We start from the raw sequence: 17,124 nt of genomic DNA, 5'->3' as shown, positions 1-17,124 counted from the left end.
ACAGAGAGAGAGACAGAGAGAGAGACAGAGAGAGAGACAGAGAGAGAGACAGAGAGAGAGACAGAGAGAGAGACAGAGAGAGAGACAGAGAGAGAAGAAAAGGAAAAACAACAACAACACACAACCACCCTCTAAGAGGTGACAGAGTTTGGCTCTTGGCCCTGAAAGAAAGTACTTTGGAGCCAAGCGTCCTCAGCTCTCAGTCATCTTTGTCTTCAGTCTTACCAAAAGGAAATCAAATGCTTTCAAAAATAACTTTTGAACCTCAAATCTCCTTTTTAAAAATTATTATAATTTTTAATGGGAAATTGGGAATGCTCCCCAGGCCAGGCCATGTAAATAAATACATTCCTTGTCCCAACAGGCTCGGGGTATCTTAGCAACGAGGGAAATACCAGATAAATATTGGTCAGGCAGCAAGAGAAGAGGTAGGAAAGCTCCCCATGAGGCCGCCCGGCACACGTAGAGCCGCAGTCCCTTCCAGGTCCCTGCTGGATGAGGCTGCGGCAGCGGCGACCGGGTGACCCGGGAACAGTGACCTGCAGGGCCAGGGCTGGGGAGCAGCTCTGTTCCTGCAGCCAGGAAGGAACCAACTCCCTTTCCAAATACCGCTCTCGTGAAGGCAACTCATCCTCTTTGGAGAGAGAAACAGGAATATAAGGAGCCGGCCACCACACCCTCTGCAGGAGCCTGAATGTCCCCATGTTTTTCGGGCTGTGTCTGGGACAAGGAGATGTCTCGGTGGCTCGTGCTGGCACGGAGGGTTACACAAGCCCCGGTGGAAGGGGCACCAACTGTTTACCCAGAGCTCACTCACAGGTGAGGAGAAACTTCATAGAAGCTGACACCGCGGTACCGCTCCATGTGCTGCTTGCTGTAGATTTCCAAGTCCTTGTATGGATTGACAGACACCAGAACTGAGCCAATGTATGTCTGGAAAAGAGAGCAGAAGGGGAAGAGATTAGAGGAGCACCAGCCCACAAATGCTCTGAGGTTGACAAGGACTCTCCACAGCAGGTCCTTCTGCAAACAGCCTCTAAAGAGGCTGGAGAAGCCACCTCCTAGCACAGAGAGCATGGTATTAGAGGAGATATGCTGGATGTGTCATCCTGACTGGAAACACAGTTCCTACGGACTCTTTCAGTCCTTCCAACCAGCAAGGATACTGCATTACTTCTCATCTATTGCTTGGGATGAAGCTCTAGCCTGGGGTTGTTGAGCACTCACCACAGTAGATTCACGTACCACAACAACCTGGTGCAGGTTGGATTTTCTGTATTGGCAAAACCACTAACAGGGCTCAGCTGGAGCCCTGCAAATGAGGCCCTGCACGTGTGAACATGCCACTAGCCCAGGCTAGTGCTGCATCGAGCGCTCATGGGCCATAAAAGCTGCGACCACCATCTCCAAACCCCCCAACCGCAGAGCAAAGCCCCAGCAAACACCCAAGTGCAGGTCGCTGACGGACACCCTGCCCTCCGCCCCGCGGCTGCTCACGTAGATGAGGTTCTCCTTGAACCGCTTGCGCAGGTTTTCAATGAAAGCTGCTTCACTGGTGAAGTTCTCCAGCAGGACGAAGTCCTGCACTCCCACGCGGTCGCGGGCCGTCAGGGCGCTCTCCATGGTTATTCGAACCCCGTCACTCCCTGCTCCCTGCAACCCAAAGCAGAGCAAGGTTGAGACGTTTGTGATCCTCTGCAAGGGCTGTTAACCGGGGACAACCTGTAAGTAGGAGAGGATGTTGGAACAACTGCCCTGCTGCTGAAAACGCCACTCAATGTATTTTAACATTCTAACAAACAGTTCGTACTAATTGCTTTAATGGAAGGCAAGCCAGCGTTAGGGAAAGGTGTTGCTAGACTTTTAATCACTAATTAAAAACAAACGAGCAAATGAAAAATATCCCAAAATCCCAAGCCCCAAACATTTCACAGAGACTAAGTGTTCCTTTCCTAGGCATCCTCCAGTAGCGGCGAGACTGAGATGAACTCTCAGCTCTTCTTTTTCTCTCTTATTTCATAATGGGAAGTCATTTTTAGGTGAGGAATCTTTCATGACTAACAGTGATGATTCATCTTATGAGCAAACAGCTTCCCATTGCTGACCAATCTAAATGCTCTAGCGAAATACCCAATGGGAAAATCCTGGGAAAACCGAGAATGGACCATTATGGCATCCCAAACCACTGTTATGAATTTAATGCGTGGGATCCCAGACTAAGCAACTTCTGTTCCTTGACTCTCCCTGTAAAAGTCACATCTTCGGAAAACAGGTCCGCTGACTTCCCACTTCATTCAGCCCCACATATTAAAATAGGAACAGGAAATGTGCACCATGAGACTCCATCACTTCATAAGGAAAGTTTCTACTAACAGCATCGAGACCCACCAGACCCGTGATAGATGACACAGATAACAAGACAAATCAGATGAGACAGCAGAGAAAACAGAGACAAGAGACACAATTATTAAACAATTTGCCTCCTATCTGCCTGCAAGCTCTCCCCTTTCCTTACAGTATCTTAAAAATTGCTCTTACTTTGAAAATTCTTCAGAACAAGCACCTTTCTCCAAAGCACTAATACTTTTCTGAGCATCTGTTGTTATTTTCTGGGCTATTTTAATCTTCAGTGCAGGTGCCCCAAGTCATGCTGTACTGCAGCAGCACAGGCGTGCAGGAATCCCCTGCTCAAACTCAGCTTTCCAGCCCCCAAAGCCTGCGCAAAGACATAGATGACTTTTGCAGACTCAAATTGTCTTTTTTTGCTCCTTCTTAAGATATAAGAGCAGTCAGAGCATGGGGACTGATGGTGCGCAGGGGAAGAAATGTAAAATAAAAATAGCCTTGGTCAGAAGGAATTTTAAACTTAAGGTCTGTTTTACTAAGCATTTCACAGCTTTCTGGAGGAAAGAAATAGGGATAAATGATGTACAAATGACTCGGGCTGGAAATCAAAAGGTTTCTACCAGAGCAGTGCAGTTACAGAGCAGCCTTTGGACACGGCAAGGGGAACAGAAGCAAAACCAAAAGAAAATAACTAGTTCTCAAGTGGGCAAGTTTATGAATATGGTTTCAAAACACAGCTGCCTGAAAAAGTACCGAGGAGAAGCCTGAACCCTCGCACAGTTAATCCCAGTTTAGAGAATTCTGCAGCCTTTCACAGAAAACGTCACTCGGCAGTTTCAGCCGCTCTTTCATCAGCTTCTCCTCGGGACAAGCCAAGCCCAGCTGCACACACCAGCCTAGGGAAGAAGTTCTCCGTCCCACTTCAAACCCCATTTCCTCCGCAAAACACCCTCTACTTCTTTGTACATCTAAGGCTAAGCAGCTTTCGTTTTCCTCCAGGCTTTTTATTTCCCCCTGCTCTCACTCAGCGCCCATCTCTCAATAAACAAGAGCAAAATGACTGCCTGAAATGTTTAGCCCCTTCAAAATAAACAGACAAAACTTTCCAGTAATAACTACACGTGACCACGTTATCCAGCTGACGTGCTGCTGTCAGATTATCTGGAATACAGATCTCAACTGCAGTGTGGGACCTCTCCAAGCCCAAATTCAATGTAAATTTTAATATGCGACACTTTGAGCCAGTATTTACTCCAGTGCTACCACTTGCTCATTTGCTTTACTGCTTATGCCCAAGTTTCCCAGCTACTTAAAACATCTATGTTAACTACCGCACTGCCAAGAATGTCAACAGACACAATGAAGAAGGAGGCAAAATCACATTTTTTATGGGAATAGAACAGTAAAGCACAGGGAAGAAAGCGGGGAAAAAAGACATAACGTTTAGGAAAAAGCAGCCACAAACACGACAATATCTTCCTACTGAATGAGTGTGACTGGAAGCAAGTGAATACATTTAAATAACTCAAGTGCTACTTATTTGATGTCAGCAGGCAGACATAAAATCTGGTGGGTGTAAATTATGGCTAGAAACCCCCTCCTAGGAGGTTAAAAATGATTACAGTGAGGCCAAATAAGCATTAAAGCAGCCCAGCTATGGACAAGACCAGCTCCCCACAGCAGCTTTGCAGCAAGACCCCTTTCTGGCTGAGCGGCACCAGCAAAACAAGCAGCCCCTGAAAAGAGGTAGTTTTCTGCCATGTGAATCACCCTCCCAAGGAGGAAGGGACCACAGGTGAGTGAACCCTTCAGCAACAGGTGAGCTCCCGCAGCCCCCAGGGCCCCATTCCCACCCGTTTTTAACCCATTCTTTGCTTCTAATCTCTTCTCCAGGGCCCAGAGCACAACAGTGGCTCCCTGCCAGGAGAGGAAAAGCCGTAGCTGCGAGCGGGGGGACGGGACCGGCACCAGCAGCGCTGTGTCCGTGTGCCCCTTCCCTCGGCGTGGTGGCGTTTGGGAAGCGCCTTGGGAGCGGGCGCTGCTCAGAGCGGCCCGTGGGAACGGGGCAGCGGAGGCACCGGGAGCTCCGAGGCCCTCCGAGCCGTAACTTCAGCAGGCTCCGAGGGCGTCGCGCGGCTGCAGACAAGCACCTGGCTGGCAAGCTCCACCAAAACACCTTAGACTCTCCTCCGTTTAGCTCTCTGACATCCAACGCAGCTCTCCGAAGAGACTCGAGCCCTTTGGCCTTTGCACAACAACCCCCTGAGCACTTTAGCACCGTGGGCAGTGTGAACCCACTAGGGAAACATCCTTTTGGGAAGGAAGGAGAGGGAGGGGGGCTTGGGCCTCAAAAGCTGAGGAGTTCAAGGTTGCTGCAAGCCAAGGAAGAGCCTCCCACGCCGGCTCTGTCCGCAAGCTGGTCAGAGGCCGGGCAGTGCCTCAGTAACCCGGCGGGCGAGGAGGAGCGTTCCCCGGGTGTGACCCGGTGTCACCGTCACCGCAGACACAAGCGCTGTCCTCGGCGAGGACACTGGTAACACCCCACACCTTCAGCGGCCCTCACTACGCCTGGAGCATCCATAGGGATGCACCTCGGGTGGCCCTTGCTCCACCAGGAGCATCTGTAGGGATGCACGAGAATCACCCCAGCCCTCCCATCCCAGCTCATACGGAGCGGGGAAGCTTTCCAACCATCCCATTTGGGATGAAGTCTCACCACATCAATGAGATTTCTGCTTCTCCACCTAAAATGCAGCCTTCACTGCCGCGTTATTGCGGATTAGCTACCGGCTATTGAGAAGACCAGGAGACCTGCACGAAACTCAGGGCAGGAAGCTGATGCCGTAGGAGAAGTCAGGCATCTTTATCTTGGTATCGAGTGGAAGATGATTGATCTGAGCATTTCAGAAATAGTTACAAAGCCGGGAACGGAAAAACAGGCAAGAACCAAATGGGAATGGGAAGGGAAATTCAGATTAGATTCTGGAAGACAATAACAAGCCCAAATGAAGAACAAACTTCTTGTGGGGAGGTGGCAGCTAGGATGCATTTGTCTCCTGGGCTGTATGACATTTTTCAGGATGTCTGGTCATTTTAAATTAGCAGGAAAGAAAAAAAAAAAAAAAAAAGAAAAGGGAAAAGAAAAGGTCTACCGTGCTCTACAGCCTGGGAAAGGGCTTGGACATGGCAAGGGCTGGACAGTGCAGGAGATGAAACCAGCTCTTCTGCCCAGAGCCTCAATTCCCGAGGTGCAGAATGGAATAATTCTCAATTCCTTTGGCATTAAGAAAGCAATAAGGAAAACAAATAAGATGGATGAGGGCAAAGGGACCTTGGTCAAGCACTTGCTGCCTATCAGTGATGCCCTGCCAGGGAAGCGCAGTTACCCTAGGCCACACGTGTGGGACAGGACAAGCACCACGTTACCACCGCCAGCTGGGCTGGAAAGAGGCTTCTTATGAGAGACGGCTCCGCGTTGCATGTAAAAAGGCTCTTCCAAGAACCATGCCCTTTTCTGAAGCCAGCTGAGCTCACAGAAGTAGTTATATGTCACATGTATCATTTGTTGGGCTGCTTTAACAAAAAATGAAATAACAAAATGAACTGTTTGCTTTTGCTTTGAATTATGTCAGTCCCTTGAAGAGTCAGCACAATATTTCCCATAAAGTGTGTACAGTCTTGAAGCAGAGAACTAGACTTTTCAGCCTGAAGGAGATCCAAACCTGAGGACAAAGACTATCAGAGCTAAAGGAAATAACTTTAACTCACAAAAAAAGTTACCATATCAGCAGCTGCCACTCAGGGACCATTTATAGCAGAATCTTTTTTTTTTTTAATTCTTGCTTCTTTTAGAGCAATACATCGCCAGCAAAGGAATGTCGGGAGCCAGGGAGCGCCTGCCCGTGCTCAGAGCTTGGTCCTGCCTCTCTGATACTTCCCTCCTAAGACACATGTTGAATGCATTTAACTGCAGAACACACTATTCCAAAAAATAGAATGAGGAGAAATGCCACTCCCTTGACTAATTCCTTTAAGCTCTTTATTTTGAAGGCTTCCATATCTTAAGTACAGACAAACTGGAGTGCCTTAAAACACAGAATAATACCTAGGGGAAACAAGCTTATTTTGCCCTCACAGAGATTTGTTATGTCCCTAGCAGCAACCCGCCTCTAAATTGAAATTCTGCCTTTCTTTTCAAGCTACAAAATCATTTAATCTCCCTCCCCAAAATGCAAAGCAGACCGGGAAATCAGAGCAATGTAATCACACTGCACATGGAGTTTAAGTACCTATTAAATGCCTGTAGGGTCATGAGAAGTTAAAACTGCAGAAACAAAATTTTAATCTTTTGAAAAATAATAATGTGGGACGGGAATGATGCTGCAGTTAATTATTTCTCTTAGTATATTAACCAATGGGTTTTGACACTTACAGTTTTTAGAACAGTAGGAATCCTATCTAAGGAGGCCACAGGTACATTAGAAATGCAAATAACGACAGATGAGAAACCACGAGAAACCACAGGAAGGCCACAGTGATTTACACGGCAAGCAGATAACACTATTTGTTCAATGCCTAGAACTAATTTTATTTTCTTAACTTCAGTGTTTGCTTTTTAAGTTAGGAACATAGAACAGGTAGTTAGCAGCAAAAAGAAAAAAATCATTTTAAGATGTGACTTAAAGGACAGCAAAGCTGTTTACTGCTAAGAGGGGATGTTGATATTTCAATCAACAAGCTAAATATAAAATAGCAGCAAGAAAAATGAACTGGGCAAACCAGAAAGATCAACAAGGCTGGAGGAGCAAACGCACTCAACGTCTATATTTAGGGAGCTGGTGATTCGGTTCCTGGCCAGGTGGTGCAAGCTGGGCTGCTGGTTAGAAGATGCTGCTGATTCCAGGCCACGCTGCAGTGTCACCTGCGCCTGCACGTCACCCTGGCCAGCATCGCTGCTTATTGCACTCATATGTTGCATATATCACATGTAAAACATCCCAGAGGAACTCGGAGCCAGCCCTGCGGAGCACATGCGCTCCAGTGCCAGTGCCCAGCTGTAAAGAGGAATCAGCAGCTCCTCCCAAAACCCTGTCCTTCCCCCTTCACTTGGGCCCATTTGACCAATGCTCTGTCTCCCACAGAGGCCAACATTTGACTTTTCAGAAGAAAACAAGTGCCATAAGCTCCAGATTAAGCAGGCAGGGGATGCTCTGGCCCACGCTGACTCTTCTTCAACAGCTGAGAACTGCTGAACCTGGGGACGTGAGGTTTTCTGTCCTTCTCTTGCTATATTTGCTAACTTTGCTAGGTAAAGCCTCCTTCTTCCTGACCTCAGCAGCTCCCAGTGCCCATGAATGTTGTGCCCCAACTGCACATTGTACAGAAAGAATCTCGCATCTATCAGACAAATTTTAACCGAGTATCTCCCTTCTTACAAAACAGCACAAAACCAGGAGCTCACGGGCTCTGTAGGATATTCTGCACATAGCCTTTTGCCTCCTCCCTTATTCATCTCCTTCTTGGATAATAATCCTTGTCTTCTCAGGCTTTCACCACGTCCTCATTTTTCTAAGCTCCCAGTTGTTCTCCTGCCCTGCTGGACACAGATCCAGCCTTCCTGGCCGCGGCGAAAAGGCGGACAAAAGTCTGGCTAAAGTAAATAGACCTGGAGGGAGCAGAGTGGCAGTGAGTCCTTAAGCAGGTATTTCCTGCCGTTCCCCAGGGTGGTAGTCACAGAAAAAACAGTCCCAGTGCCCACACCAGGATGACACATTCACACGCTGGTGCCCAAGCAAAGGCTCCACCCTTTCTTCTTCCCCAGTGCAGTCCCAAACTCTTCCCACTTTCTCGGCTCCCACCTTGACTCCCACCTCGAAACATCCCCCTGAGTTTTCTCCCCCCTCTATTTCAACCATTTTCACGTAACTTTCCAGGTAGAAGGTCTCTGCAAAATGAGCACAAACATCTCCACTTCCTGCTGAAGCCGTGAAAACTTCGCTCCTTCCTCTTACCCCAGACCCACCTCCGAAAACTAGGAAAACACCAGGAGTCAAATAAGTCTTACCGCGGCTCTGAACTTCATTTCTGCCTCCTTCCAGCTCCCCCAGCACTTTCAGAGACTCAGCTCAGGCTGCAGTATAAAGCAGGAATCTGAGGACAACTTCTCTCTTCTGTCAGTTGCTTTTTTTCCCCTCTTTTTTTTTTTTTTTTTATGGCATTTTCAGCGCAGTCAGAACTCCCTCCCTCCTGCCCAGCTCCTACTGGAGCATCCCGGGGAGGGCGGTTTACAAGGCAGGGAGCGGAGCTCTCCTCCCCTTCCAGAGGGGAGAGCCGGCCCAGCACAGCTGTCCTTAGCCGGAGTCCCCGACGGCCGGGGGAAAACGGAAAGAAAAGCAATCAGAGGCGCTGGAAAAAACTTGGTGCGCAGCCTAACATGCAAAGCCACAGCAAAAAGGACAGGAAGCCATATGCTCCATTATGGCTTTTTTTTTTTCTCCTCTCTTTTTTTGCAGTAAAACAGTTCACTGCCAACAGCAGGATCCAGCGGGCTCCCCAAACCGCTGGAAACTCACCCCAGAATCCCTCTGTCCCCGCTGCGCTTGCCATCATCCTCTGTGCAAATCCGAAGGGCCGCAGAGGGTCCCCGGGCGGAGGAAGCAGCTGGTCGCGTCCGTCTTTGCAAGGAGCTCGCGCAACGGGAACGTTTGGGGATGTCCACTCTCCAAACGTGGGACATCAAAACATGGGACACCCCAAAACGTGGAGGTGCCCGTGGTCACTACCACAGCACAGGCCACGCTGCAATGCCGGGGGACGCGAGACTCTTCCCTATAGGGCACAGCCAAGAAACTGCTGTCTTGGCCTGCGGGCCCTGGGAAATTTAGCTCTTCCAGAGGGGAGCACGGGGTTTGGCCTCACTTAAAAAAATCCAGGCCTTAGCTACATTAAGAATGTGAAAAACCATCAGTCTCCAGGGACAGGGATATTTTGAGAAAAATCAAAACGCGTCTGTAGCTTTTGCTGGCATTAGGTGGAAAGTGAAATGGACGGGTGGCTGAACTGAGGGAAATTCCAGTGGGATATTAGGAAATCTATTCCCCCCTCCCACAATGAGGGCAATCAAATACTGGAACAGGGGCCCCGGGCGTTGTGAAATTTCATCCCTGCAGAACCTCCAACACAGACCAGACAAGGCCTGAGCCACCTGAGCTTCGTTGGCTCTGCTAGTTAGATTGGAGCCCTCCAGAGGTCCCTTCCAACCTGAATATTCCCCGAGTCTCTTGATGATGTTGCTCTCAGCGGTCTAAGCTTCATGCCAGACCATTTCAGTGGTCCAAGCTGCATTACCCTGGCCCAGGCCCTGCCAGTGTCAACCATCAAGGACACTGGGGCTTGGAAAGACCCTTGGAGGAGCTGAGCTCTGCCCCGAACCACATGACCCTCCATTTCCAAGCACTGGTGACTAAAAGGTTAGTCATCCGCTCGCAGTGACACGTAGCTGCTAACGAAGAGCGTGGGTTTCTCTCCACGAGCCTCACATGAATAAATAGTCTGCTCCGCATTTCTTCTTTGTATCATCCTCTTTTTGGAGCTCTTTTTTGGTCCTCTTTTTTGGAGCCTGCAGCTCCGCGTTGCGCTGAGTAAACTAGAACCTCATTCAGCCTCACCCTCTAATTTCCCACAAGAACTTTACCAAAATTAATGGGAATATAATCTCCAAAATTAATGGGAATATGATCTTTCCTTCCATGCGGCATCTTTGAAAAGAGACTGCTGCCGACTTTTGCTCAATCACTTGTGAAACTTGGCTACGACACCCGAGTCACCGTCACGCTGCATGTTAACCGTCATCGCTGGCACACGGCAGGTGAACGGAGGTGGCAACAGCCTCTCCTCCCCGGCAGCGTTTCAGAGGCTGCTCTTGCCTTTTTCCTGCTCTCTCCTTTTTATTTTTCTCCCCTCAAAGGCTTCTATCTGATCAGAGGGAGATGAAGAAAGCGGAACTAGACCAGCCCTTCTCTGGAAGGCTCTTTGGCCCTTAGATGTGTTAGTCTCAGGTACCACTGCAGGAGCCCAGGCAGCATCCTGGTCCTTTGGGACAAGCCCAACTCTACGCCTGCCTGCCCCAAGCCAACATTACAGCCACCTCCCTTGTTGGAATCCATTTAAAGGGGTCACACGTGGCATCATCTCCCAATTTTCCCAAGAGATGAGTCCTTTAACCATCGAACAAGCCATTCCATGAAAGCATTCCCAAGGCTTTCACCACTGCAGGCACCACCTGGAGCCAGCTCTGCTTGAAGTAGGTTTTTCCCCCTTCATCAACACTCAAAACTCTATTATAGTAAGGCTAATATCAAACTATAAAACACCTATTGTAGTAAGGCTAACATCAAGCTGTAAAACAGACATTTTTAAAGCAAAAAGGCATCCAAGTAAAGCAAGTAAAGACTGTGCATGACTACCACTCTGATGGGTGGCTATTTTAAACCCAAGAAACGCAGCAGACCACATCAGCATAGCGCTCTCCTCTAATTAGTTGTGACCCCAGGCCCCAGCATTGATCTCAGACGCTGCGGAGGATGTCGTTTGTCACGGGAAGAAGGTGGCACCGCTCACAAGGATCCGTGTTGAAGCCCGTGCAACTCTTCTGAAGAGCCACGGTGCCACTCGCTCCTCTGCACTAATTAGATCTTCCAAGTTGGAGGAATTATTCCAAGTCTCTCACGGTTCCTGCACGACTTCAATGGGCAACGGGGCCTCCTTCGCTTCTGATCATCGCGTGGCTGAGGAGCAATGTGAATTATTAATGGCAGCAGCCTGAGGACACGTTTCAGAGGTGGGTTTAACGAGGGCCTGCTCTACAGCACTGAAATGAGTGAATGATACTCCAAGACTCGGCTCACCGGGAAGATTACGGGTAATCTAAGGTGCATTTCCAAAAGGGAGCCTTGCCAACCGTCGCTGAATCTCAGCAGCAAGGCCCGAGCCAGGAGGAAAGCTCCAGCTCTGCACTATCACTCCTCAGATCACTCTGGTTGCAGCCAAACGCCGCAGAGGTCAACAAAGTAATTCAGGTTACATTTTTAAATTATGCATCAGCGGAGAGTTTCTCTCCGCACTGACAGCTTCACCTTGCCCACAGCCGCTGCTTCCCGACAGCCTCGGAGCACGTGTCACTGCCGAAAACCTGCACTAGGGGACATACAAGAAGCCAGTTTTCAGGAGTCTGTTCTCACAAGTTTCCTGCAGCTCTCTCAGGCACAGAAACCCTTCATTTCTTTCTTTAATCAGACCCTTTGCTCAAAAACATTTTATTTCTTGCAACAAAACTGCCGCCCCACTCCTGCTGGCCAGGAAAACAATCTCCTGCCTGTGGGTCAGCCTAAATTAAGAGAACAGCTGGCAGAAGGCAGGGGTGGATGACAGCATTTTGATTTCAAATTCTCAGTCCTGCACGTTTAAGGTGATAAACACATGTCCTTCCTCTGCAGCAACACGGAGTCCCGCGCTACGCGGGGCAGGCTCGGGCTGTGTCCCTACTCCCGGCACTCCACACAGGGCGATGAATCAAGTTTTCCAGGCTTCGCCAGAAGTGACTCATAAAAGCCTTGGATTAGAGCACTGGGACGGCTCTGCTCGGTGCTGATAAGCAGCCGATTCCCTGCAGACGGTTTTGCATTCAAAGCTAAAGCGCTGGGAACCTTTCCGGTGAGCCCTGTTTGGCCAGGCTCGCCGCACCCGCGGGCTCCCGGCCCCGCGAAACCGGCCGTCGGCTTCCCCAGCACATAAATCTCATATAAATCTGGAGCCGACAGATCCTGCTTTGGGTATGGCACATGCCAAAGTCACCAGGCTCGTGGCTACATTATTCCGAAAGCAGAAGATGTGAAGCTCTTCGATCGATGCTTGTATGGGGTTTTGTTTTCTCCCCTGGATTTTAAAAATATTCATTATGCCTGCCTTGCAAAAGAACTGCAAAATAACATGCTTTCCATAATTAGAAAGTACTTGGCAAAGATACCATGGGAAACAAACCACCCTAAACAGGCGAGGAATTTGAGAGACTCCCTCTTACAGGTCAGAAGAAAGTTTTAACCAAAAAATACTGATTTCTTCAGCCCACCAAACGCTTATGGTATGGCTATCTTACACTGAGCGGAACAGCAACGCAGCAAACAGGGTTAACTAAATAAATCAATGCCTTGACAAAGAAACAACATTAAATAATGGAATAGGCTCAAAAAAACAAGCCAAATCTCTTCCTGGTGCCATCATCATTGTTGTCAATTGTCTGGTTTTAACCCTTTCTTGTTTTCACTGATGCATCCCCTGGTCCCCCACGCAGCTGTCCCCAAGCAAGGAGCTAAGCCAGGGCAGCCTGGGCTTAGGGCGTCAGTGCCAGGGGCCACAGCATTCCTGGTCACTTATGAAACTGCAGACCTGGAAGGGCAAAATCAAAAGCCCATTATATTCACAAAGAAAGGTTTCTCAAGGTTGTAAAATGCCTTAATTTTACTGCAAACAATGTGACATCACTAGTTCTCAGAATCCTCTGGTTCTTTGTGGAAGTGTTTGCATAAAAACTCAAAAACACGATGGGGTGTGGCCAAAAGCTTCAAAAAACACAGAAAACACACAAGAAACATTTATTATTTCAGATTCTAATTTATACTTTGTAATCCCTAAAACTTTCAATACTAATTGTATTTGTTTCAAGAAAGTCCTTTCCAGAGGGAACACTAAATGTCTCTTCTTCCCAAGCTCAGTCTTTCACAATAAGTACGGATATTACCCCAAAAACTAAAGGCTACAGAGAGTTTGGGGAGACGCACACATCTCCTTGGGCTCCTACACATCCTCCTCAGGGCCTCTTGCTGTTTTGATATTCCCAATAGATGCATTTGAACGCCTGTGGATTAAAACCCACACATGCAGCACTCGCACTTAGTCACGGCTCCCGCACAAACACAATCCTTCCGCGTCTGTGACGCGAGTGAAAACAGAAACTGGGTTAATCTAGAAAATTGAAATAATTTTTCCCTTGGTGCTGCTCTCTGCCGCATTCGTGGAGCAGAAACGGGTGACTGGCTTTGACAGCTGCCATCAGAAGCAGGTCCCACTTTATAAGGATCAGATGCCCTTAATGCGATGGTCCCAATGGCTCCCAATCAACATTCCCAATCCCATCCCAATTCCAGCCCTAGCTGCTCAACTAGCTTTGAGAGGGGAGAGCTGGAAGTCAAGCAGCCCCGTGGCTGCTTTGATATGCTCATTTTAAGCAGCTCTCCTGCCGGGCCGCAGCTCGAGCGGCTCCGCTCAGCTGATGCGCATTCCTCACTACTGACTTTCTAAACAGTCCCTCCCAGTGGCAGGACCCACAGCTTCCTTTTAAGGGGAAAAAATGTTTTCACAGGAAAAATTAAGTGTGCAAATCTCAGCGCTTTCAGGGAGCGCTCTCTCCTCTAAAAACATGTTCCTGCAGCGCACAAAAAACAACAAATTACTCCCTAATATAAAACTGTTTCTCTTAACACAGGCGCTGGCTTTCTGTGGATAGCCAAATGCTGCCAGAACTAGAAAATGCTGTAGTATTTTTCCACCCAGGGCAACACGGGAAGGAGAATCAGTTTTCCGAAGCTTTGGGAAGAGTCATTTTGAGAGGAACATGGCTGGGAAAGAGAAGGTAAAACTGAGAGGCTGCAGTCTGTGCTTTGCAGATCCCACTGGTGACTGAGAGCTCCTGTTCCTTCAAGTTTCTCCTTGCTTTTCTGGAAAGATGCTTCGTGGTAGAGAAGAAATTGAGATTGGAATGCACATTATAACAAAAACTTCTTGTGCCACGGATGCTAGATAAGAAAGAGTGAGCAGTGCTGCTTTTCCCGCATGCTAGACGAAGGAAACAGGATTTCCCTTTGCTACTCCCCGAACAAGATCCCAAGGAAATGCTTCTAATAATAGGAAATTACTATATAAGGCCAGATCAGCACTAAACTGTTTGCAGTCTGGTAAAGAAGAGTATAGCAGAGGGCTGAAGAGGGACCCTGCTGGCAGGACAGGGCTCATGGGTTTTCCCGGGAAGCGGCACACACGGAGCCGGGCAGCAATTACAAAGCAGCTCAGAAAGATGGCAAGCGCTAGGATTGCTTGGGGTCAGTAGTACCTCAAAACTAATTAACTTCAGAAAAACAACATTTAGGGAACATAGCTCCTTGTGCATCTCATGACACAGCAGCACAAAGCCTCAATTCTACGTCTTGGCCCTAATGCTGCTTTCTTCTCTATTTATGTCTTAGGAGGCAATTAATGAGTTCAGTTTTGGAAAATTTGCTCCAAGAAAAGTAAGATTTTTGTCCTGGACCTACACAGAGAAAAATCATATGTTTGAAACCCGGATTCTAGAAGCTGAGATCAACACTCCCTACTAGTGCTATATAACACAAGGACTTACCCCAGTTTCTTGGGGACTCGGCCACTGATACAGTTGCAAGATTCTTCTCGAATATAGAAATTCTCCATCTAAAGCTGCTGACATCAGAACAGTTAAGTTGAAGTTGCCTCATTTACTTTATCAGGCAAAATCTGAAATTTAGGGAAGATTATCTGAGTAACTGTATTGTTAACTATGTCACTACATATCACTTTAGAGACATCCAAGTGAAGGATTTAACTCCAATCTCAGATAGCTTTACAGCAAACAAAGGACCTCTACCTGATTGCTGTCTCTCCAACCTCCACATTTTTTAATTGGCACCTTTCATTAAGGCATTAAAACAGACCACACCCAAAACCTGACCACCTGGCCCTGAAAAAAAACAGCTTTAAAAAGGAAATCCCTCCCTCCAAAATATCCAGACTAGCTTGTTTCTTTTACTTAACCTGACACTTCTCCCTTTGGTAAAGCCTGTACAAAGCTATTTTTGAATTTCTGGTTCTCCATCATATTCATGAACTTCTCTGATACCCAGCAACCTGAACACCCCTAGCTCATACTAGGCACATTCAAGCTTGTAGGACGCTTGAAAAGTAAAATGGATAAAACTTTCCTGAAAAGCATGTGTGACGGGATCCCACACGGAATACATTTCCTGAAATTCTGTTTTGTTTTTATAAATAAAGTCTATGGATTCCTTAACGAAAAAAGCCACTCTGCAAGTATTCTTGGGACATTTTGTTCTGACACCAGAAGCGGCTGCCATTGGGGAGAAATGACACTCTTATTTTCCTTCTGGGTGTGACTCTCTCTCAATGTAAACCTAGCAATGCCATAAGCAAACTACAAACTCTCAAGCAGAGCCAAGTTCCGGGAGCCCAGAACAGGGTACGTTTAAGGCTTCAGATATTTGAGCCGAGGCGTTTTTCATTTGATGACTTAGGAGCACAGAGTTCACAGGCACCATTTGCACTCCCACCGCTTCTCCCTCCCCGTGTCCCAAGCTAACACTGCTGGCCTAAGGCAGGGAGCTGTTTTGCGAGGGTGAAAAGTTATAAATAAGTTCAATTAAAGCAATCAGGGGCACACACGGTACCAAGCATATTTCAAACCCCTCTCTGTAAGGCCACAAAATAGCATTCTCCATTACTGCCATGCCATGAATTTCCCCTTTAAAAGTTTAAGAAAAAATGTCAATGCTAATCTGAAGTAAAACCGAGGTTAAATCCGAACTAGATCGCAGCCCCCAAACAAGACTATCCCGGGATGTGCAGAAACTGCACATTGTGCTAAAAGCAGCGGGCCAAGCGGCTTCGCGAAGCAGAGGAAGGCAGGGAGGCGGCGCAGCTCCCTGGCAGCCTCGAGGCCTGGCAGCCGCGGGGAGCGCGTGGCCAGCGGCTGCTGCAGCTGCCTGGGCCCGTGTCTGTGTCTGCGCCGCTTCCCTTTCCCCTGGCTGCTCTCTCGCTTCGGCAAAGTGGGGGAAAAGCCACCAGAGGAAGGGCACTGCCTGAGCTAATCGCCTTCCGACCAGTTCAAAGGTGCCACGGGGAGCCCACAGAGAACCCGCAATGCTCAGTTTTGTGTGAATTGCGACCATTTTTATCCTTAAACAGGTATTCTGCAGTTACAGATATAACCTTTATCTTGGCAAAAGTATGCCGGCTTACATGGAAAATACAGACATCGTTTTGGAATGACATCCTGCATCCACTGGCACCCCAGCACCTGTCAGCTTGCACTCACCTCACGATCCCCATGAATGTTTTCCAAAAATTTCAGGAATGAACTCTCCGATTGATTCCAAACTCTATCACATTAACATTTTTATAGCAAGAGGTGATAGCATTGTTGGAAAAAGAAAAGTCACTGGTTTGCCAGGTAGCAACCTTTGAAGAAGAGAGAACATCTCCAAGAGAAGGTCCCAGCTCTCTGCACGCTCAGGAGGACCACGCTTTCCTGCTCACAGCACTTCCAAGATTTTCTGTTTTATCAGAGACATAGATTTAATTGAAAAAAAACACAAAATACACACTAAAGAACAACCAAGAGGCCTGTTCCTCTGTGGTTCCCAGGAATGCCTTTTCCACACCTGGATAAACATGGGCTATGTGGTGAGTGGAAACATTCATTCCCCAGCTGTGATCGGGTCCAGAGCCCTTCTCTCTTTCTCCCTCTGATTTACCTACGGTCCTACTTTGAGTGGCTGAGAAACTGCAAAAATCTTGCCAAGGCAGACAAAATAGGCAGCCATAGGTAAGTACAGCAGCTTTCCCTCTTTAAAACTATTACACCAAAGAAAACGTCTTCTTGGCTGTGATATTCAACTCAAATGAGAGACTGGGAAG

At 47.9% G+C, this 17,124-nt stretch overlaps 1 protein-coding gene across 1 annotated transcript in view; it reads right to left on the bottom strand.

Moving 5' to 3' along the window:
- Positions 1-8,428, bottom strand: part of MYO1C (myosin IC) — a 26,901-nt gene extending 18,473 nt beyond the window's left edge. Inside the window, exons 1-3 of the mRNA XM_026047849.1 lie at positions 8,411-8,428; positions 1,498-1,653; positions 818-933 (exon numbers count right to left, since the gene is read on the bottom strand). Coding sequence (XP_025903634.1) covers positions 818-933; positions 1,498-1,653; positions 8,411-8,428 — 290 coding nt within the window. The remainder of the gene's footprint in view (positions 1-817; positions 934-1,497; positions 1,654-8,410) is intronic.
- Between the last annotated feature and the right edge of the window lie 8,696 nt (positions 8,429-17,124).

The sequence above is a fragment of the Nothoprocta perdicaria genome, unplaced genomic scaffold (assembly GCF_003342845.1).
Source record: "Nothoprocta perdicaria isolate Ctin4 unplaced genomic scaffold, notPer1 scaffold_50, whole genome shotgun sequence".
NCBI lineage: Eukaryota > Metazoa > Chordata > Aves > Tinamiformes > Tinamidae > Nothoprocta > Nothoprocta perdicaria.
The sequence above is the reverse complement of the archived record's forward strand: the minus strand, read 5'-3'. Positions and strand labels throughout refer to the sequence as shown.